The sequence below is a fragment of the Camelina sativa genome, chromosome 5 (genome assembly GCF_030686135.1).
Source record: "Camelina sativa cultivar CO46 ecotype springtype chromosome 5, ASM3068613v1".
In the NCBI taxonomy this organism is placed as follows: Eukaryota; Viridiplantae; Streptophyta; class Magnoliopsida; order Brassicales; family Brassicaceae; genus Camelina; species Camelina sativa.
Window position 1 is genome coordinate 2420266 of NC_141884.1, and position 23673 is coordinate 2443938.

Sequence of the window (23673 nt, forward strand, 5' to 3'; positions counted from 1 at the left end):
CCACTTTGCCGCCGGACGTATTTATCACGCCATTAATTATTTTTTTATATAATCATTATCATATATATCTCCCCTTCTTCAAAATTAAGCTCCAAAATCCCTTAAATACCACAAAGCTTTCTATAAGCTTTCAGTATAATTACATCTACCATAAAGTTTAAGTGTTTAACAATATACAAAATTGATATTAGGAGTGAAACCAAATGAATAACAAAGGTATTAATCATATGAGATTAAGAAGTAAAAGAGGAGAGGAGTTGAAGAAGTGGTAGCGTGGGGACACTAAATGGGCCAACCACCACATGAAGGCACATGGCTATGGCCTTTACCCACCCCCAACTTTTCTTTCTCTCTTATCTTCTTTATCTTTTTAATTTGTTTTTGTTCTAATTATTTTAATTAATATTTAATTACACAAGTCTACACCATTCGTTTTCTTTGATTCTCCTCTTAATTTTTTATTAACTATTAATAATAAATCAGTTCGTTGAGGAGTACTAGTAGTTGATTAAACCATCCAACTAAAAAAAAAGTAAAACCAATACTAAAAGAAAAAATGCTATTGGACACTCAGTAACAGTGACAAATGTTGTTAAACTCAAGAATGACGTTTAAAATCAGAAACGTGTGAAAAGACACGTCATTACTTACGCCATGTTTTTCTGATGTAATAATTTCGTTCGAGTTCAGAAAATAAAAAAAAAGTGTGTGGTATTGCTTTATTTATTACGCTATGTTAAAAAGAAGGAAGCCGGCTGATTAAGCTTGACGTTACAACTGTCGACGACTTTGCTCTGTAACTGTTGCTGACGTGATCCCGTTTTACTTTCTCCGGTATGTATAGATAACATGACGGCGCTTCCCTTTTCTTTTATATTACAAACCTCAAAACGTATGATTTTATCCGACGAGCCAAACCACATGACTCAAGAATAGTGTTTGTAACTTAATGCTTGAACATATTGCGTGAAGAGAGTCGTCGTGCTTATATAAAACATTGAAAATTTAATAAGAGATTGACCGTAAGGATGAGAATTTCGGTGGTTATAAGGGCATGTTTATAGGGGGATCAGGTGAGGGTGATCTTAGAGGAGAAATATTGTAAAAATATTGTAAGATCAGGTCTTAAGAACTTTTGTTAAGAAGTTAGTTATTGGGAGAACAGGTATAAGATCTTAAGATTTAATAATATAATATTTTTTTAGAACTATAAACAATTTAAAACTTTTATAAAATAACATTTTAATTGCAAACTTATAAAAATTTTATTAAAATTCAAAATACAATGCCATATTTTTATGAAACAGAAAAAAACATTGTAAATAAAATTTAAAAAAAAAAAACAAACTCGAACTCTTGGGGGAGGGGGAGGAGTTGTTGTTCATCACATTGATGATGCACAATTGTGTAAACAAATAGACTTGTAAATGCCGCAGACTAAGCAATACTATTTGCTTTGAATTCCCCCACTGGTAAGCTCTATGATTCAACAATAAAAACTTGTACACTGATGAGCCTATGCGGTATATGTATCACCTGCCAGAGGTACATTTCTCATTGCCATATCATCATCACACATTGAAATGTATCATAGAATATTGGGGCAATGTATGTATCACAGATCAACGTTGTGTTGGTTTCAGGAAACTGATGTTAAGGCCAAGACAAACCTCATTTTGTAACTCAGTGATTTCTACTAGTTCTACATAAGGAGAAGGAGCAGTTTAAAAACATTGAGTCCATCTTTAGGTAACTGCACGTACCTTACCACGGATCCTCTGATGAAACAGTTTCTCACTGAAAGCTACACAAGGCAAATTGCACAAATCCGTAAGCTTATAATACCATCATCAAGTGCCAAAGATATACCAATAAAAAAAGCTTAAAACAACTGAAACAAATTGCAAATCTCTTCTACTTGAGAGTAAACTTGAGAAATTGCAGTATATAAGCAGCAATCTCAATAAAAACATGTCAATCAGCACTACACTAGCTACAAAACATATCACTTTAAACTGTCCCTTTGCGTTTGTCAATTTAATCAATATCACCTTAAAGCTTCTCAAGCTTGGTCATGGTAAATGTAACTAGGAAAAATAATTAAAGAGTGATGATGGCTAAAACACATCTGCAAGAGCCTACCATTAAAGCTTTTTCTAATTCATCAGTTCCATAAGTGATATTTTGCAACAGCGAGCAACAGAAGTGTAACAAGAAACTAGCGAGAGCGAGAGACTAAGCCCAGTGGTTACATCTCTAGATAATGTCAAACCATTATCAAAATCACACCTTTTTCTACTGGTTAGATAAACCACTAAAGAGAACAATTCAAGCTCACACACAATTCAAGCATAGGCTAATCGAACAAACCCTAAATTCCCAAACATAAAAGAAGAAAAAGTTACCATGTGTTAGAAGAAAGAAGAAACCCCTATAACCAATCGCTTACAGAAAACTAAATCAACGAAGAATGAAGAAACCTTTGTTAGAAGAAGACTTAGGTCAAACCAAAACAAACAATAATATCAAATCCCGAAAACTCAAATTCACGAAAGACGAAGCAAATTTACCATTTTTTTTCTCTGTTGATGATTCCTTCCTCTCTGCTCGCAATTCAACGAAGAAGGTGGAAGCTTTAGCGCGGATTGAGGATTCGTCGCTTGGAGAAATCGACACGGTGTTTGGTTCAGGATCGGAATCATGGATAGGGTTTCGCGGCGGAGGAGGATCCATCGGCGATGTGGTCGTAGTCGCCGTTTCGCTTTGTCGCCATTTGCGAGAGAAGAAGAAAAAAAATGTCGAAGAAAAAAAAATGTCGAAGGAAAAAAAAATTGAAACCAAGCTTTCCGTGTGACACGTCACCTTTAGATCAGTGGGAAGAACTGATCTTATTTAAGATCAATTGGGCTGATCTTATGGGTACTGTTCAATAAATTTTAATTTTAAAAGCCCCAAGATCACCCATGTGATCTACCGATAAACATGGCCTAAAGAAACAAAAGATTTGCACGTGGGATAAATTTAATGTACAGATACGTATACACACACGTACATGCAAAATATCTATGTATATTGTTCATTTATTTGATTAATGTATTGAGTTTTAAAGAAAACAGAACCGTGGAAAAAAAATAAAAAGGTGGGACAATCTTGCCTATGGTTAGAGAGGCAAGATTTTAATACTCAAAACGAAGACCACTTCCCAATTAACTTATCTCTTTTATACTAGTACTATTCATATTCTAAACTTTCTAATTATTATTTATCACTATTCTTCAATTATGGTTAGTTGGTAAAGTCTCTCACACAATATACTTTTAAATCTTTCTATTCGCTTAGAAATTACAAGTTTCAACGCGTCTATACATCCGCAACCGCAAATCACAATATGTTTATACGTAGATGATTAGTATCGACATGACACTAGAAGTCTTGAACAAGAAAATCTTTACACCCTTAACTTTGCATGTCCAGAATATCAAAACATACAAATTTAATTAACTATGTTTGAAGGAATCATTCTTAGCTAAGTACTAATAGTTAAACAAATAATTTTTGTAACACGTGCACAGTAATAGTATGTTATATAAACCACACTAACTCTCATGGTGGTCTAAAATTAAATGTCAAATTCATCCATTATGATGCAAATCATGCATGGTTTAAACGACCATAATACCCGATTTTCCATAATTTCCGCAGATTGTTTTTTTAAAAAGAGGACATACAAAAGAAACTGCATTATACATAATTTTGATAAGTTTTGGGCGTATACATGAAATATCTCCGAAAACCTCAAAGACATCGTATGTAGCATACATAATGTATATACTATTGATTCATAGACCAACCATTTGACCAAATAATTCTATGAAATCCACTTGAGTACAATATATATCACAATTTAATCCGGTCGCTCTACCAAATATGTGCCTTAACAGAAAAGAACAAAAGAAATAAGTTGACCAAATAAGAAGAAAACAGAAGGGAGAACATACATTTCTAATCCAAGATTATTTATGGCAAAAGTCTATAACAATGGGCTTTTAAAATCTCTTTATCTTCACTTATAATGCAGGCCTCAAACCCACTAATGGACGGGATTAGCACTTATCCGCATGCAAGTCATTTGTATCCAATTAATCAATGATTCACAAAATTTTAATTTACAGGTTACTGTGTAAAATCTTCAAGTTTCTAACAGTTTACTTCAACAAAATTATGATTCTTTAAATGTAAAACATTAGTATAAACAATTCTGCAACATATTAAGATTTTTATTGGAGAACATTTATTTTGTTTTTAAGTTACACCCAAGTATACAAATGTATAAAACGAAAAGGGAGTGTATAAAACTATTAAATTACAAACACACAGTTTTAACTAATTAAGAATAATTTATCACACCCATTTCCTTTAATCACAATTCAACATTAATGACTATATAACAAACACAATTTGAGAAATTAATTATATTCAAACGAGAGAGCTCACTTCACTTGATAAGTCCAGAGTCGAAACTAACGCCCGTTGACGGCAACCACATATTGCCGTTAATAAAACCCGCCACAGTGAATTTTTCCGCTTCCGTCATCGTCAAAGCCGAATGGTACCCACTCCATTTAACCCGACCCGAAACCGATGATCCAGGACCCGAATTCCCAAATTCGCCGTAATACAGAGACTTGAGACCAAAACCACCGGACCAAGGAGACCAACCCGACGGATCAATCGACCCGCCGAGATACGATTGCATCACCACCGTCCTCGAATACGCCTTCCACGGCCGACCTAGATAAGTCATCGACTCCGCCGTGATTTTACAGTTCTGAATCGAGATCCCGGTGTTTTGACCCGGATCTTTCCGTCCTTGCGCCGTCACGAAGTTTTTCTGACCCGGTAACGGTTTACGCGCGGCGATGTTGCATGACTGGAACACGACGGCGGAGTTCCCGAAGATGAAATCGACGGTTCCGGTGATATCTGTCTCTCTGTAGAATTGTCGGTTAGAGTGTGTGTAGAGTGAATCTTGGTATCCTACGACGGAGCATCGATACACGACGGATTTATCTGCTCCGACACGGAGCGCCACCGCTTGCTCCGATTGAGGTCCGGCGTTGTTCACGAATGTTATGTCCCGCGCTATGAACCCCTCTCCCATCGCGGCTTTCAAACCACCAAAACCGTATCAAATCATTTGAAATCGATAACCGAACCGAACCGAACCGAGAATAAATTAAAAGATTAAACCGAAAATAAAAGTAAATTTATTGAAACTTACCGACGGTGGCAGTTTTGTAAGTAGTCCAGCCACCTCTGTTACTTCTGCTACCAATAATGACCGTTATACCCTTACCGTCACCAACTAACATAACGTTCTTTTGCTTCGTCGGAATGTTGATGTTCTCATGATAGGTTCCAGCTTTCAGGTGAATTACGGTTCTGCCCTCGGTACTGCTCGCCAATGACGTAGACAACAACGCTTCTCCTATGGTTTTGTGTGTCCCGCTTCCGTCGGCAGCAACGACCGCGTCAACCTTCAGCTCCTCAACCGAAGCTTCTAGAAGCCTTCGTTGCTCTGGTGAAGTTACGAACGTGGGGAACGAGTCTTGTTCTGACAAGAGTCTCCGGTGTTTCGATTTCACGGATAGGAACAAGTTGAGCGAGTTAGTCAACAAACCGGTGAGGTTTCTTGCGACGAAATCCATCGCGGGTCCGTGTTTGTATGACTTGGATTTCTCTTGAAGGCTCTGCTCACAAGTATCTTGGTTCGTGAGGGCTGCGCTTAGCCATGTATGAACATCTTCTTCGTCGTTATCAGCATGTATGCGAGACAACATGTCAAGTGTGTTGTCGAGCAGCTCAAGGCAGTCGTGGATGGGATCGAACGTGTGGGTTTGTGCGGTTCTATGGGAAAGCGTGAGATTGAAAGCGAGAGAACGAGCCAAGAGAGCATGGTTCTTACTCTCTTGGACCGATTCGAGAAACCCTTGTTTGGTTCTTGATGATGGTGAGCTTTGACGATGTCTCGAGAATCTTGAGAAGTGGGAGTTGGAATCGGAACTGGTCACAGATGAAGTAGTTTGAATTAGGTATAAGAAGTTTATGATCAGCAAAAACATTAGTGTTTTTAGAATCTTGTGATTTGATATTGATGATGATAAAGCCATTATAGTTATCATGAAACTTAATGACTTGTGAGTTGTTGTGGTAGCAGCAGCTACGTGATACATGTATATATAGTTACAATTTTCTGTTCGTTACTATTTTAACTTTGAGTTGTTGTTGTTAAATAATTTCTTACTACAACACGACTCTTGAGTTTCGAGCTAAAATGACATACCACAAATACTTGTACTTTTGTTTCCGAGATATATACTATGATGCATCCATATTGATCTTTATTGTATAGATAGTGCCTATTCTAATCTTTTACATCCTGATAATTACTGATTTTGTATGTGGTGTATCATAACATTTGATGTTTTACCAAGCTTGATCTCTAGCTATCCATTAGTTATCTGTAATGAATCAATTGATTACTGTCCAGCACAAGATTTCACACAATATATCTATAAATTTTTTTTATGCATAAGTAATTAAGTAGGACACATTTTATTTAGTTATTTCTGGAAATAGAGGAACTCACCAGTCATATCTTTGATCTGCCAAAAAAAAAAAAAAAATCTCGATGCAATCAAATTTAACATTTCACAAGTATTGTGGTTAATTTATATGGATTATACATGTTCCACATATTGTATAAAGTTAGTTCACTAAACTTAAACCTTAGGGGTGAAGCAATACAAAGAAGGCTTTAGATTGCCAGACTGTTCGTAATATTTACAATCATTGGCTGCTTTTTTAATCATAGAGCTACGTATAAACAATAACGTATGTGCTTTATTTTCGCGAATATAAGTATATTAGTATATTTAATTTATGTATGATATAGTTAATCTGTAAGTGAAATTTATTTATTTATTGATCAACAAAAGTGCAACATTCTAAAGCAAACCGCGTATTATAAATTCCTAACTTTTCCTAATTTGGAATTAAAAAAAAACAAAAAACTTTCCGAAAACAATATAATTCAAGTCTTCAACCAAAGTATACAGTATGAAGTTACGTACTAACAATTAGATAAGTACTAAAGAAGTTCCAATTCCTAATTTGGAATTTCAAAAAAAAAAACTTTCCGAAAACAATATAATTCAAATATTCAACCATATACTATACAGTATGATGTTACGTACTAACAATTTGATAAGTACTAAAGAAGATCCAATTCACAGTTCACACACGTGCCCGCGCAACCCAATGGTATATCCAAATGCGACTAATCTACTTGTAATATGTATCGAGCTAGATATAACAAAGCAAGCAGAAAGAAAAAAGGTTGTTTGGTGACAAAGAAAATAACCAAAATTTACTTTATGAATCTTTACCTCCTGAATTTAACGTTATGTTATTTCTTGGAAAATATGGTTCATTATATCGCGTGATGTGCATGGCTAATGATACGGCCAAACTTAAACAGACAAAGAAAATGGGATCCATCTTATGTACTCCTCAAAGAAAACTCAACGACGAGACATCACCACTACTCACCCACTTGGCAGCCTCGGGAACAAAGAAATTAAACACATTTGTGTTCTTTAAACTTTTAAAGGGTAAAACACTGTTATTTCTAGATTCTCCAACTCCTGGTTTTTCATATAGAAAGAAAAACATATTACATCTTGTTTTCAAAATAATATTCATGCAACTGACATATATAGCAATACTTTAGCAAAAAGATTATATATAGAAGAAAAAAATTGTTAAAAAATAATCACCATACAAAAATTTAGTTATGCATGCAATATATATGAGTCTCACCGTATGAGTAAATGAATACTATTATTATTTTTATTTTTTGAATTAATATTTCGATAGTTGTTTTTAATAATTGTTTGATAAGGATGCCACTAAACTCTAGCTATGCTAAGCTTTATACGATGACTTAAGATGTTAAGCCAAGAGGTCAAGGTCTTGTCTAATAAATGCATGCAGTGCACAACTAATTCACGCAATAATGTACCTGTATAATACTACAAATAATTCAAATTAATTAATCTGTTGGAGAACAAAATACATGATAAATACATGATTTATAATATATGAAATAATAATAGTAAAGATAAACAATGAAGTATTTTGATAGATATATATATATTAATAATTATATAATTATACTACATGATTTGATGATTGACTTTACGTAAGAACTAACTTAAATAATTTTGAATTAAGACAAATGAATGGAGGCCTAACGTTTAAGCTTTAAATGTTTCCCAATGCCAAAGAGAGTGATGAAAAGGACAGTCAGTGTTTGCGTATTAAATTAACATATACTGTACATGTACTTTGAGTTAATTGATTTCTATTAGTAACAAAAACCAAGCTTGCACAATTCAATGTGATAAGTAGATGAATTTTTAACAAAAAAAAAGCTAGCAAATTATTCGAATCCTAGAGGTCCTTGCACCTTTTGTAACAATTACCTATTACGTGGGGTTGTGGAACTCTAGTTACCTACATATCTTCAATTATTTTCTCCACAAAATTGAGAATATTGCTTTGCTAGTAATTGAAATGCTTCACCATTCCAAACTTATTTACTTTGGAGGATTTTCAATTTTTTTTTTGTTAATAGTAAATAAATAAAATGTGAAAAGAAAGAAAAGTAGAATTTGGGTTAAGGGGATTGAATATGATTGATTTGAATCGTCTTATTAGAAGTGTAATTGCTACCTAACGCTTTTGTAGTTATACTAGTATCATTAAGTAGGAAATGCTAAAGTCATTAAAACTCATCTCATTTATATATTTATAAAAGAGTCTTCTGATAAAGAAGTTGCTGGTATATTATTGGCAAAAAAGACAGAGAAAGAAGAAACACCCAGATTTGGTGTACGATTTATAAACGAGTATGTCACATGTGTCAGTGTTATGTGTTGTGTTTGCAAAAAAATAAAACACATCTAAACTGATTTTGGGCCAAATGCATTTTAATGGCCCAATCGTAGTTGCTGACCGTCATTGACCAGTGGCTAAAAATAACAGAGATTTTTTCTTCCTTTTTGTTTTACATTTTTGTATCGACATTCTAGTTTTCAAATTTCAAGTATGCTAACAGAACTTCGAGATCAAGACTAAAGAACAACTTTCTTTATTAGTTTTTAAAAATTTACTAAAAACTAAAGCTCTCAATTTCACAAAATTTCTAAAAGGTTATGTCATAGCTCGACACCCTTATTTATATAACACTAATCCTATTCTTAATAGAAAAGCCTTTGTATTAAATAACTCCTAAACAAAACTCAATCCTTATCTTCTTGGCAACTCATATCTTGTTTAGGAATAGGTTTATTTTGTTTGGATGTTTTATTATTTGATTCCTTTTTCAACTTCATACTCTTTGCACGTTTATGGTTTATATAAATAGGGTTCCAAAGATCTTTTTTAATTAAGAATCATTCCCGTAACTCTGAAAAAAAGAGACAAGATCCTTTCAATATGGTAACATCATCACGGTTTAGCGGAGGAGCTCTAGCTTGGTGGAAGAAGGTGTGCAAGGCTTTTGTACAAAGATCTCGCAATCTCAAGCAAGGATCTCAATCAGTGGAAGCTTACGCTACAAAATTCTTGGACATGATGTCAGATAAAATCGACAACGACGTTCACGAGTCTGAACAACAACTGACCAGCCTGTTTATTTCCGGTTTACGTCCCCAATTGCGAACGAATGTGAAGCAATTTGATTTTTCCACGGTTCGGGAAGCTCGGGACCGAGCCATCTTAATTGAACAACAACTTGACTTGTTGTGGCTACCATACCATGCTATATCCACCTGTTCGGTTGACGGAAAAGTAATTCGTATCCTCTTTGAAAGTAGAAACGTCCATAACTTTTCTGAAAGAGTTGTGCGTAAGTTAAGACTGCAAAGTGTATCTCTTGCCGACCCACCTACCATACGGTTTCTAAACGATACAACTGAAATTCGAATTTCTAAGCAGGTATTGGTGAAACTGATGAGAGACCACTTGGGGGAGAAGAAGAAGTGGCCTAAAGTTTTAGTTATTTATACTCCATCTGTTCCAATATGTAAGATCATGTAGACCTTTTTTTCTTCTTAATTCTATTTTATTAGATTTTCTTAAAATTTCTACGCACAAATTATATTAATTTAATTATGTATGATCAAAAAACTTATGTAACTCTTAATTAGTGGGAGTATGTTTTCTTGCTCAGATGCCACGTTCTTAACTAGTTAGTTAATTATTTTCTAGTGTATTTAAGCATTCTCTATTGTGTTATAAAATCATTGATGAGGACCAAAGTGTTCTTGTCTTTGTTAGAATTTAATTATTAATTCAAATTCAGATAGTTTGTCCTCATTCAATAAAGTTTAACATTCTGATAAAATATAATAACAAATAATAATGGTTTTTGTAATGTGGAAAAAAAAAACACTAACAACGATTATTTCTATAAGAGGGCTTTCATTTAAGCTAAGCCATTAGATAAATTAGAGTCTGTGCTGCACCTAGATAGACAGACTTGAAAGCCTCTTAGTGAATGAAAAGGTTTGATCTCAAGTTTAGTAACCGTCAAGAAGACAATACTACCCCTAATGAACATGCGAAATTACATAAGAGAGAAAGAGAGAGCTTTAAGACAAAACAAAACAGTGGTCTCTTGTGTTGTGTTGTGTTTTGGGTGTTTCGTTCTTCTATTACCTCCCCCGTTCACGTTGTGCAACACCGGAAGCACGTACGGCTCCTAAAGACTCTGTTACGCCTTTAAAAAAAAACACATTCTTATTATAACCAAATTAAAAAAAATAAACCCAAAAGATCAAAAAGTGTTCTCTCTTTCTAATTAATTCCCTTTCTTTTCAGATCCGAATTTTCGCCGCAAAATTCGTTAGTGCAGCTTCATCTTCTGTGCGTCCTTGATTCGATCGGGTGTCTGGAGGGAACCATGAAGCGGATGATCGTAGGTACGGTAGATTCATCATTCTCCCTCCCCCACGAAATTGGCTTTTGTTTTTTTCCTGATCGATTGAGTTTCGATTTCATCATTGTTTTTTTGAAACCTTACAAAAGCAAATTGGTTTTGTTTTTTTTTGTAAAGGACCGACACTCCCACATTGCAATCTCTCTTTTTGTTTTTTTTTTGGTTGAATGTGGAACAAACAAGAATTAGGAAATTCATTTTTTGTCATTATATATAGTTTTGCTGATGAACAGATCAAAGGAATATGTAGAGGTCGTAAGTCTCGAATTGTTTTTAAGGTAATAATAAAAAGTGAGAAAGATTACAAAGTTCTTTTTTTTTTTTTTGTCTTTTAAGCTTCCATTTTTGGTGGGTCCTTTCAAGATAATGATTTCAATTTCTTTGGATTTTGTCTCAAGAAAGTAAAAATGTTTGTTGTTGTTACCTTTGGAAAAGTTTTTGATTGTGATCGAGCAAAAGGAACTTGCGTTGACTTAAGAAAATTCATGTTTTTATTTTTATTGTTACAAGTGATGCAGTTGCTACTAGTTACGGTGGATGTATGATCTTTGGAGTATTGAAAAGATAAGAGATATTGCTTTGATGCGGGTTTATTAAGTCTAAAAAGGTGGAAGAAACAATGCTCGGGAATCAGTCCGCGGATTTTAGCGAGAACGGGGATGATGAGATCATCAGACAACTATGTGCAAATGGTATTTGCATTAAAACATCTGAAGTTGAAGCAAAGCTTGATGAAGGAAACATCCAAGAAGCTGAAACTTCTTTGAGAGAAGGCTTATCTCTTAATTTCGAGGTTTGTTCCCATCAATCCAAACTTTATAGGAAGCAAAGGAGTAGTCTTTAGATTTTGCTTCTTTCTTTGGTTACAGGAAGCAAGGTCACTTCTTGGTAGATTGGAGTACCAAAGAGGGAATTTAGAAGGTGCACTTCGTGTCTTTGAAGGTATTGACCTTCAAGCAGCTATCCAGCGGTTACAGGTTTCTGTCCCTCCTGAGAAACCTGCTACTAAGAAAAACCGTCCCCGTGAACCACAGCAATTAGTTTCTCAACATGCTGCTAACTTGGTCCTTGAAGCTATCTACTTGAAAGCCAAATCCCTTCAAAAGCTTGGGAGAATAACAGGTAAAGTTTCTCTCTTTTAACTGTGAGGCTCATTCTGATTGCTTTTACACTTACATCTTATAAATGTACACAAGACAGTTTGAAAAACATGAGAATGTGATGACTCTGAGTCTTTAATTCCTTGTTGGTTGTTTTATTTTGCAGAGGCTGCACACGAATGCAGGAGTGTTCTTGATTCTGTTGAGAAAATATTCCAGCAAGGGATACCAGATGCTCAAGTAGATAACAAACTTCAAGAAACCGTTAGCCGCGCCGTTGAGCTACTTCCTGCGCTATGGAAAGAATGTGGTGACTACCAAGAAGCAATATCCTCTTACAGACGCGCGCTTTTAAGCCAATGGAATCTTGATAATGACTGTTGTGCGAGGATTCAGAAAGATTTTGCAGTCTTTCTTCTACATTCTGGAGTTGAAGCGAGTCCCCCGAGCTTAGGTTCTCAGATGGAGGGCTCATACATACCTAGAAACAACTTAGAAGAAGCCATTCTTCTTCTAATGATTCTTTTAAAGAAGTTTAACCTCGGGAAAGCTAAATGGGATCCCTCTGTGTTTGAGCACCTTACCTTTGCGTTATCTTTATGTAGTCAGACCTCGGTTCTCGCCAAGCAGCTTGAAGAAGTAATGCCTGGTGTGTATAGCCGTATTGAGCGTTGGAACACTTTGGCTCTTTCTTATAGTGCAGCTGGTCAAAACAGTGCTGCGGTTAACCTTCTTAGAAAGTCTCTGCATAAACACGAACAACCTGATGATCTTGTGGCACTTTTGTTAGCTGCTAAGCTTTGCAGTGAAGAGCCTTCTTTAGCTGCAGAAGGTTCGGGTTATGCGCAGAGAGCTATAAACAATGCTGAAGGTATGGATGAGCATTTGAAAGGCGTTGGTTTGAGGATGTTAGGACTTTGTTTAGGGAAGCAAGCTAAAGTTCCCACGTCGGATTTCGAAAGGTCTCGGCTTCAATCAGAATCATTGAAAGCATTAGATGGAGCTATAGCTTTTGAGCACAACAATCCTGATTTGATCTTTGAGTTAGGTGTTCAATACGCTGAGCAACGGAACTTAAAAGCTGCGTCACGTTACGCTAAAGAGTTCATCGATGCAACGGGAGGGTCTGTGTTAAAAGGATGGAGATTTCTCGCGCTTGTTTTGTCCGCTCAGCAACGGTTTTCAGAAGCTGAAGTTGTGACCGATGCTGCATTAGATGAAACCGCAAAGTGGGATCAAGGACCTCTCTTGAGACTAAAAGCAAAGCTGAAGATCTCTCAGTCAAATCCAACAGAAGCTGTAGAGACTTATCGTTACCTTCTTGCATTGGTTCAAGCGCAAAGGAAATCTTTCGGACCTCTCAGAACACTTTCTCAGGTTTCTAAATCTCGTTTGTTTTCTAATCTATTGAGATCACCTTCCTTCTTTTATTGAAGACGTTTTACAATAACAGATGGAGGAAGACAAAGTGAATGAGTTTGAAGTGTGGCATGGCTTGGCTTATCTTTACTCAAGCCTTTCCCATTGGAACGACGTAGAAGTCTGTTTGAAAAAGGCCGGGGAGCTGAAACAATACTCTGCTTCAATGCTACATACAGAAGGCAAGAACAAGAACACATTTAACTAATCTCTTAGAAACCATTTCTTGATTTACTCAAATTCGGTTTGAAATCTTTGGGATGATCAGGTCGAATGTGGGAAGGAAGAAAGGAGTTTAAACCCGCGTTAGCAGCTTTCTTAGACGGTTTATTACTAGACGGATCATCGGTTCCTTGCAAAGTAGCGGTTGGAGCATTGTTGTCTGAAAGAGGGAAAGATCATCAGCCGACTCTACCCGTAGCGAGAAGCTTGCTCTCTGATGCATTGAGGATTGATCCAACAAACCGAAAAGCTTGGTATTACCTAGGAATGGTTCATAAATCTGATGGACGTATAGCTGATGCTACTGATTGCTTCCAAGCTGCTTCTATGCTTGAAGAATCTGATCCTATTGAGAGCTTCTCAACCATTCTTTAAAATCCCAAAAAACATATCATAAAAATTTATATTTATATATGTTCATTTTTTTCTTCCTATCATATGATCTCATGTACAATTTTAACCCCTTAAAACTATAAATATATGGTTTTTGAGTATGACATCCTAATATTGCTTTGTTACTACTTCACTACTCTTGTTCTTACATTAGTTCCTTGAATATTTGAATATGAACTGGGAAAGATCCTTAGACATCAAAATCCAGATTCCGAAATTTCGATACAATAATTAAAGATAGATTTAAAACAAAGTCAAAACATTACAAAACAAAACAAGTCTTGATGTTGTTGTCTGAAGTCTCAACTAGTTCTTGGGAATATTAAGACCGACGATTTTAGCAGGAGTAATACGAAGAAGGTTGCCAGGCTTACCAGGCAAAGCACCTTTGATCATAACAACATTAAGCTCCTTATCAACTTTAACAATCTTAAGCTTCCTGATCTTAGTCCTCGTTCCTCCCATTCTCCCAGGCATCTTCTTCCCTTTGTAAACCCTTCCAGGAGTAGTACCAGCACCAATCGAACCCAAAGCACGATGACTCTTGGAACCATGAGTCATCTGACCTCTCTTGAAATGATGCCTTTTGATTCCTCCTTGAAACCCTTTCCCAATCGTCGTCCCCGCCACGTCTACAAGATCACCTTCTTTGAATATCTCGTCGAACACGAGCTTCTGGTTCGTTTCGAATCCTTCCACGTTCGTTAGCCTGAACTCTTGTAAATGTCTCATTGGAATCGTACCGGCTTTTAGGAGATGACCGGTTTCCGGTTTAGTTAGCTTCTTGTCGCGTACCCTACGGTAACCGATTTGAACCGCGTCGTAACCGTCGGTGGCTAGGGTTTTGATTTGGGTTACGATGTTGCCTTCGCGGAATCCGACGACTGTTACTGGGACGACTGTGCCGTCGTCTTCGAAGAAAGTCATCATTCCGAGCTTTGAACCCATTACTCCGATTCCAGCTTCCATGGAGGAAGAGACAACGAATCTGGTTTTGGGTGATGATTTGATGAGAAGGGAAGAGGATTTTGCAGGGAGGAAGGTTGGGGTGAAGAGAGAAGTGGGTAAGGTTGATTTGTTGAGTAGAGATGGGAAAGAAACCACCGCCATAGCCATCGCCATTGTTCTCCTCAAGATTCACACAGAGAAGTAGAAGCAACTCTGAGAGGATAAAGCTCTGTTTTTGCTACTCTTATCTTCTCCAATCTAATAAAAAAATTTACGAAGTTTTATCATTATACCCCTGAAGTTACTCTTATTTACAATACACAGTCGTTTATCGTTTTGCAACATTGGTCCTAAAAATTCAAATTTTGTTCATCTCGTTCTTTACTTTCTTCTCATGTTCAATTGAACCTCTAACGTTTATATAAAATGTGAATGAGTCTTGAATTTGTTGTTCATGTTCATTCTTTTGACTGCAAGTCTTAAAGAATACGTAGAAAAGAGAATACAATAGAACCTCTATAAATTAATACTCTTTAAATTAAAACTCGATATAAATTAATAAATTCTTCTGGTCCCAAGTTAGGCTAGTGTAAAAAATGACATATTTCGATAAAATAATAAAATAATAACTTTTTTAGAAATCTTAGAATTTAATTCTCTGGTGCCTCTATACCAGAAATTCTTTTCTGCATCACCTCCACTTATTCTCACTATCCCCTTCTTTAATGAAATGACGAAACTACCCTCTAACAATTTTGAAAAGAAAATTGAATGTACAACTACATCCAGTTGTACCAGATATCCCTTAGTTGTACCTCCAGTTGTACCTATCGCATCTTAGTTGTACCCCGCATAGTGGGATTCGAACTCTAGGCGCGCGGATGCGCATGGAATTCGCAACCACTGAACTATTGTGTTTTTTGTTGAACATTTACCGATTTAATTATATTTAATCTTTAACAACCTTCATTAAGGGTAATATTGTCTTTTTACCATTGAGAGGTTTTTGAGAAATTGTTTTGATGAATAGGGGTATGAGAGTGGTCTCATCAATATTATAAATTAATAATCAACTAAACTAATATATATATATATATATATATACATATAAATTTAAAAAAATCTAGTGAAATATGACTATGGTTGTTTGTCTATTCTTGAATTTGCATTCTTTTTTTGGAGCTTATCACTAATCTTTTTTATTGTTGTCTTCTCAAATTGCCTCCAAAAATTATAGAAAGACATAAATGCGATAATTGCACCTTTAGTAAGTAACTGGTTCTAAAAGTACCGCAATGTCTTATTCGACTTCATCATTACCATGAAGGGTAGTAATAGCAAATTTTTCTAAACTCTAAACTTCTAACATTTATCATTTTTACCTAGATAATCTAGTAGACAATTGAATTTATCCTATTATGATAGGCAAAATTATAAATTAAGAATTTTTTTTTTAAAATGTGAATGATAACAAAAGTATTTTATTCTGTAATCAAAATTTCTCAAATTCATGATAATGAGAAAATATCTTTATAAATTAATATTTTATTAATTTATCGGTAAATTAAAACTGTACTTGAATTTAAGAACAAGTGAGAAAACTATAACTATAAATAATATAGTTATCATTGAACATGAATTGCAGTTGATGTTCAATTCAAGTATTCTTTAAGCACAAGTGAGAAAAGAGAATACTTGAATTCTTAAAGATGATTGTCATATATAAATAATATCACAAGGATGTATTATAATGTTCAAATTTATTGAATAACAAACCAAAGATGTTTTAAACGATCCAACACGAGAATAATTATAGTTTCAAATTAAGACACAAGAGAATCCTTCATGACTTTAGGTTCTTTCTAGTCAAATGATGGGGGAGTTTAGAGACGGGAGATAAGAAGAGGAACAGAGAAAGGTCCTTCTTCACCCATGACAGGCTGAAACAGATCTAACTCACCATACCGCTCCAAAACTCGCATCCTACAATCTTCAGCTGCCATCAATCCAGTTGAATAAGCGCCGTGAACCGAGCCAGGGAAGCTCGAGCTCGTTGCTTCACCGGCAAAGAATAAGTTATCCACTGGAACCCTTAGCCTCTCGTAGAGATCATGAGGTTTTCCCACGATATCGTAGCTATAAGATCCCAGTGAATTCACATCCGATCCCCACCTTGATACAAGATACTGTACCGGAGGCAATGCATCCGGAAGAATTCTCTGGAGTTGCAAGAAGGCGAAACTTGCAGCTGCTTCATCAGACATTTTCTCAATGTCTTTAGCGAGCTGACCAGCCGGCATGTAAACCAGGACAGGATGACCCGTGGCCTTGTGCAGGTTCAAAAAGTAACTGCAGCCGTAGGAGGTTTCAGCTACCACTCCTAGAAACTCCACTTTCGGCCAGAAGACTTTCTCAAAATGGAGTATGATCTTGTTCTCGATACCTACTCCTAGGTCGTTGATTGCTTCTTGTTTCCACTCAGGTAGCTTCGGTTCGAACTTTATCGTTCCAGATTTTAAAACTCCGAGAGGAACAGCAATGACTGCAGCATCAGCAACAAATGTTTCACCGTTTTCTGTCGTTACCTTCACTCCATTGTACCGCCTTACTATATTAGTAACCCTGAGATAAGGAAAAACACCAGAGGTTATGACTGCAAAACACTAAGTAAATGGCCAAAACTATTCAAATAGGCAAGGCGTACCTGTGGCCTACTCGGATATCAAGACCTTTGGCCAAAGTGTTGATGACAGGACGATACCCTCTAACCATAAGACCATGTCCACCAGGCAGTAATTCCTCCTGCAAATTTCTCAGAATGTTAAAACGGAAATCAAGTAACGGTATGCGATAAAACCATTAACTCCCATGAGGAAAAAATGGTAACAAACCTGGTCCCAACACTTTGCAGAGATGGTATCTGCATCTGCGGCAAACCATCCTTCCATGCGGCATACATACCATTGAAGTACATTGTGTGCAAGCCCCTCTAACCTGGATGTGGAAATTCAAATTCAATCACGAAACCAAGCTTACAAAAGTGACTAAAGAAATTTAAAAAGTGGGGACATTATGTATACAAACCTCAACTCGGGTTTCCTAGAAAAGACTATTGAGAAAGCCTTAGAAATTGAAATGTCTGCATCCTGCTCATCCCTGACTTTATTGATCTGTATTTGCAAAAGACGAATCTAGTTAAGATGAGCATAAAACAAAGACTTGCAACATAAAGAAAAACGAGAATCGGAATATGAAGAAGACTAAATGATGTGATGGGCATACCTCTTCCAAAATATGTTCAAAAGTGACGCCAACCTCAGTTACCAACTCTTGAGGAACTTGGTTACCATCCATATCAAACAGAGCATAGCTTCAGAATTAAAAGAATTGCAGTGTGAGTTTTAAAGGTGTCAAACATGATTACAAAGAAATAGAAAAATCAAGATCGGAACATGCTGTACACACCTCTGAAGATCATGATCATACAAGACCGAATTGTCACCGCTAGTACGATACAAGGGCAGTCCCAGTCTTCCAATTACTGGTGCAAGAGGATTCTCTTTGCAAACTCCATGTAGCCTATGACAAAACGATATTGCGGTGTTAGTAAACGCAACCAAAAAACTCACACATAAACCAATGACAAGGATCACACATTACCATGATGCACCAAGATCAACGGGAAAACCAAATGAGTAATCAGTGTGAACACGTCCACCGATTCTGTCACGGGACTCCAGCACCATAACCTAAACACACACAAAGAACCACACCGTGAGAAAGAGATGATGTAAGAATAAAACATGATTCCAAGCTACAATTTTGTTAGCAAGGAGGTCATTAAAACAGTTCTCAGGACACAGTATAAAATTGAAATAGCAGTGATTGTGTATAAACTAGAAACCTGAAAGGAAGCATCTTGAAGAGTGCGAGCAGCTGAGATACCACCAAAACCACCTCCGATGACAATCACCGACGGTGACCTTGTCTTCACCCTTTCACCAGCTGAAAAGCAATTAGCTGTCACACACACACACACACATCAACCACGAATCAACGACCGTTCAAATCCAATAAACTAACATTTAAAACTACGATTAAACAACAATTTTAAACCCCACCAAACAACAAAAAAACAAAACTTTAAATCACCGACAGAGAATTAAGCACGAGGGCAAAATTGAGGACCCAAAAACATTAAAAAAAAAAAAGATAAAACCAAATTACCCAAGAACCCTATATTCTTCATATACATCCAACGATTACAACTAAAAATCCGAAATTTTCAAGTAAGGTTGAAAGAAGACAATACCTCTACGCATTTGACGATCAGAGTTTTTTCTGGACTCCATGATTTTTGTTCTTCAATAGATCAAACGATTACTATTAGAATTACGATTACTATTATTATTATTATTATTACTATTAAGCTGGGGAGAGAAATGAAGAATAAAGATGAGAAGACAAGTCGTAAAGTGGCTCGAAATCGAAGATGAAAAGATCAGGCCTCCAAACAAATTCATGCGATTTCTCTTTTCTTCAGGATTTTTAAACCTCCCCTCTGTTTTTTTTTTTGTTGTTTCACTCTGTTTTACTCAGCCGGGTAATCTCAACGTAGATCTAGGACGATCGGCGAGAACGGATGGCGAAACAATGGGGAGGCGAAAAGATCAAAATCCCAGAAAACGAGAAAGAGCAGGAAGATGAAAACAGAGAGACTTCTAGAGAGATGAGAGAGAGAGAGAGACCACAGAAAAAAAAAAAGGTGAGATTTTTATTTTAGGCTTTGGAGGTTCTGTATGGGTCGGTAAAGTAGGTTTGGTTGTAATTTATAATGTCGCATTATGCTCCCTCAATTATCAAATATTATTTTAATTTGTTTCTTATTGGACTGTAGATCTTTTTCTATTTATTTTTGGGTAATTCAACAAAAACATTAAATTTCTTATTGGACTGTATCTCTTAGAATTTAATATTATACATATTAATAATAATAAATTAATGTTCTTGTTGAATTACCCAAAAATATTAAATTTATTGTTATCTACTGTAGTACAAATTCATAGTATATTTTAAGAAATTAAAATTAAAAAGAGCTAAATACAACTAATATATTATACCAAATGAAAGAAAGAACTTAATATACTATTTGATGATATTAGATATTAATATTATTAATCAAACAATATCATTAATTTAAACTCTAATCATATAATATTTAATTTCGACATTATAGTTTGTTATTTTAAGATTCTAAATACTAGTCATTTATTTTTAAAATATCTTTTTATTAATATTATCATAACTTTAATTTAAAATCAAATATTGTCGGAATTTTCAGGGAGTGGAAATCACGTGTTGGATTTTGGCACGTTTGATAAGTTACGTAACTTATCAGGACTAGTGGTCCAACAGGGAGCACGTGTCATGCAATTATACGTCGACATTCAAAATCAATAACACGTCATCTCTTTTGTCTGGTATCTGGTAAATAATAAGGAGGTGTATTCAAAACAGAATTTTAGTGGATCGAAAAAAAAAAAAAACAGAATTTTAGTGGATTTTTTTTTTTTTTAAATTCCTTGTTATTCAACTAGTGATTTTAAAATGACATCTCAAATCCACTTTTATTGAATATGAAATTTGTTAAAAATCACTCACAATCCACTGTTATTCAATCAACAATTTGCAAAAATCATAACAAATCCACTGTTATTCAAAACCAAATTCTCTTTTTTTATAGAAAAACATAATAGTGATTGTGAGAGACTTTGACTACATTTTTGTAAAAGATATCCTATTAAAAAAATCTCACCTTTAGAGATGTGTTTTTGAAGGATTGGTTTTTAAAAGAAAAAATCCCTAAGGGGAGTGTATTGAAACAATGATTTTGAGGATTCTTTGAGATTTAGAAAATTTGGAATTTTGATAGATTTTATGGAAGTTAATATGATTTATAGTAAAATTCTTTCAAATCTCACCTAAAACCATGAAATTTGGATTTCTGTATTTTTAAGTAAACAAATCCTCTCAAATCCTCCAGAATCTCTAAAACTTATTAAAATTTAAATTACAAAATGTTTTGAATAACAGTGGATTTTAAAGAAGATTTTTAAATCATCAGTTCAATAACAGTAGATTTCAAGAGACTTTTTAAAATTCATGATTGAATAACATAGGATTTGTAACTTTTATACAAATTACCTAAAATGTCAAGTTGAATACACCCCTTTAAAGTCCTACCAAATCTCATCAAATCACAAACTATTTTTTCTTTTCAAAAATAAAAAATAATAATAAATCCATCAAACTACTTTAAAATTTCACTGTAAATCTACTAAAATCCAAAATATCATAAATCCTTCACGATCTGTATTTTGCATTTTTAAGACAATTGTTAATGCGACAATGTCATTCTTTGATGTACAAAACTTTCTAGACGTTTCTATTCTAATGGTTTCAATAAATACGATGTTGGGTGGCTATGAGTTTGGTAAGAATTGAAGACAAAGAAAAAAAACTGATTTTCATCTATTTAATATTAACTAATATTTGAAACAATATTTTTTTTAGTTTTAATTCTATGGATTGTGATTTACAACTAAATTACTCAATTACAAGAAAAATTCAAACATTATAATATGATATATATATATATATATATATATATATATCAAAATTCTTGCTACATACATGTGTTCCGGGTTGGACTTTTGGGCTGATGACTGATTTTAGTGTGACAATGATTCTTGCAGCTTAATTAAATAAAATTTTTTTTGGTGGAGTATAAATATTCTTTTTATATAAACAATATTTAATGTAAAACAATTTAATTATAAATTTGAAGAAAACTTTCTACACGTTTTCAATTATACAATGTTAGTGATTTTTGTGTGGATATAAACAAGTTTTTTTAAAGATAATGGTGTGAATGAGGGGATATAATAAAACGGAATATTTTGTTGTCAACGATCTTACTTACGTACGTACATTAGTAAGGGTTCAACTTTAGCAATTAACTACGAACCAGGGGTTTTGAATAGTTACATAAGAGATAGAGAGAAAATCAGGGAAAACAACTTGTAAACTACGAACTGAATAAAATGAAGACGAAAAAAATTGACACGCTATAACCAACTCACACGATTTCAACAGCGTTTGTGTTCCATACTTTCATTACATATCCTTGCAAGCCAGCTGCTTTAGTCGAACTGCAATGGCTCAAACCCTTGGTTTAACTAAATATTTGTATTATTCTTTTTGACCTATAAAAATTGATCATATACAAATGTTAGTGTTTATAAAGGGTGTGCAGAGATGATAAATGTATTGTTGTTTGTTTGACCAAACAATATCGTACGTAAATTCAAATCATATAAGATATTTACTAGCCAATATTGATTTGTGGTACGAAATCTTTTGTTTATAATTAACCAAGAAAAAAAAAACATTTTTCTTAATAACCAAAAGAGCTAATGAAATGACATCTATACGAAATTCCTTTACACAATAAATTGTATTTGTTTTTGATAAGAATTGTCAACCACCCGAGGAATTTTATTTCGAATAGGAAGACCTTTCACCAAGCATGAACGTTTATACAACTTTTATCACGCAACACCATGGAAGTGGCTAAAAGGGACGCATTTACTTATGTTCAATCATCCAACGAAAATTGTTAACGAGATTTTGATGTTTTGCCAAACACGATCACTGTTTCCAACTGAAAATACAAAATGAACCACATAATTCAAAAGAAAGGATAGAAAGAAAAAGAAATGGCGAAAAGTTATTTTGGCCGGGTCGATCAAACACAAAAGCCACAATTATAATCTAACCACTAAAATCATATCCATGGACTTGTGCTCCAACCAAAAATTCAATCTAAAATGAAAGAAACTCATCTTAGCATTTTGATTCAAACATATATTTAGTAGTGATTCGTGAATGATTTACAATTTCACATGATTTGAAGACTAGTAAACCTAATATATACTATTATTTTTCATCTTTGTACTGTTCTACACTTTATTTACTTATTTTGCCACTAAACTAATGTTATGTTGATGTTCAACGAAGATTTAATTTAAGGATATGGTGTCTCAGACACCGTGTCTGTCTCAATGTATGCATCCAACCTTTGACGGGTTCCACTTTCGAATTTCTTTGGCTATAATGCTATATATTGCTATAATATAAGTGTTTTCGATCATCTGTTTCAATCGTTCGAATAAATTACATAAAAAAAAAAAAAAAAAAAACAGTATGCAGAAAATATCTAAGATATTTAACTCAATAATAAATAATTGCTAAAATAGATTCTGACCAGTACTCCAGCACATGGCTTAAAAAACTTATAATGTCGATGTTTGACAAATTGACAGATGACTTTCATTGAAATCTGCTCCTTCGCATGTGACTTGCCTTTCCCATCTCTATAATATAGACACATCAACTAGAAGAGGTTACATTATTATTATTTTAATTTATTGGCTAAAGACATTGTTATTTATTATGTAGTTTCTC

General features: G+C 34.6%; 4 protein-coding genes and 1 long non-coding RNA gene across 6 annotated transcripts; 1 reads left to right on the forward strand and 4 right to left on the reverse strand.

Annotated features, from left to right (window-relative positions):
- Window positions 1–1225: 1225 nt before the first annotated feature.
- Window positions 1226–3010, reverse strand: LOC147943199 (uncharacterized). The gene is made up of 3 exons (XR_015598219.1): window positions 2571–3010; window positions 1764–1804; window positions 1226–1536 (listed from the first exon to the last, which is right to left on the reverse strand). It is a non-coding gene; the product is annotated as an uncharacterized LOC147943199 (long non-coding RNA).
- Window positions 3011–4256: 1246 nt separating this feature from the next.
- On the reverse strand, window positions 4257–7829 carry LOC104785052 (putative pectinesterase/pectinesterase inhibitor 16). Its single transcript, XM_010510173.3, has 2 exons — window positions 5282–7829; window positions 4257–5166 (listed from the first exon to the last, which is right to left on the reverse strand). Exons 1-2 carry the CDS (start codon window positions 6231–6233, stop codon window positions 4496–4498), a joined length of 1623 nt encoding a protein of 540 aa, XP_010508475.2. The 5' UTR covers window positions 6234–7829; the 3' UTR covers window positions 4257–4495.
- Window positions 7830–10602: 2773 nt separating this feature from the next.
- On the forward strand, window positions 10603–14305 carry LOC104785053 (protein NPG1-like). 2 transcript variants are annotated; one of them, XM_010510175.2, is made up of 7 exons: window positions 10603–10819; window positions 10948–11048; window positions 11584–11858; window positions 11935–12187; window positions 12332–13542; window positions 13619–13766; window positions 13853–14305. In XM_010510175.2, the coding sequence occupies exons 3-7, from the start codon at window positions 11685–11687 to the stop codon at window positions 14179–14181; spliced, it is 2115 nt and encodes a 704-aa protein (XP_010508477.1). In that variant the 5' UTR covers window positions 10603–10819; window positions 10948–11048; window positions 11584–11684; the 3' UTR covers window positions 14182–14305. The 2 variants fall into 2 exon arrangements, with proteins under 2 accessions (XP_010508477.1, XP_010508476.1); XM_010510174.2 differs by having other exon boundaries at window positions 10717–10819; window positions 11576–11858.
- A 48-nt stretch (window positions 14306–14353) lies between these two features.
- LOC104785055 (large ribosomal subunit protein uL3c) lies at window positions 14354–15405 on the reverse strand. Its single transcript, XM_010510177.3, has one exon. The coding sequence runs from the start codon at window positions 15319–15321 to the stop codon at window positions 14506–14508; it is 816 nt and encodes a 271-aa protein (XP_010508479.1). The 5' UTR covers window positions 15322–15405; the 3' UTR covers window positions 14354–14505.
- A 1485-nt stretch (window positions 15406–16890) lies between these two features.
- LOC104785057 (polyamine oxidase 2) lies at window positions 16891–20028 on the reverse strand. Its single transcript, XM_010510179.3, has 9 exons — window positions 19460–20028; window positions 19052–19167; window positions 18808–18896; window positions 18613–18726; window positions 18430–18517; window positions 18232–18317; window positions 18039–18141; window positions 17852–17949; window positions 16891–17769 (listed from the first exon to the last, which is right to left on the reverse strand). The coding sequence occupies exons 1-9, from the start codon at window positions 19497–19499 to the stop codon at window positions 17031–17033; spliced, it is 1473 nt and encodes a 490-aa protein (XP_010508481.1). The 5' UTR covers window positions 19500–20028; the 3' UTR covers window positions 16891–17030.
- Window positions 20029–23673: the final 3645 nt, after the last annotated feature.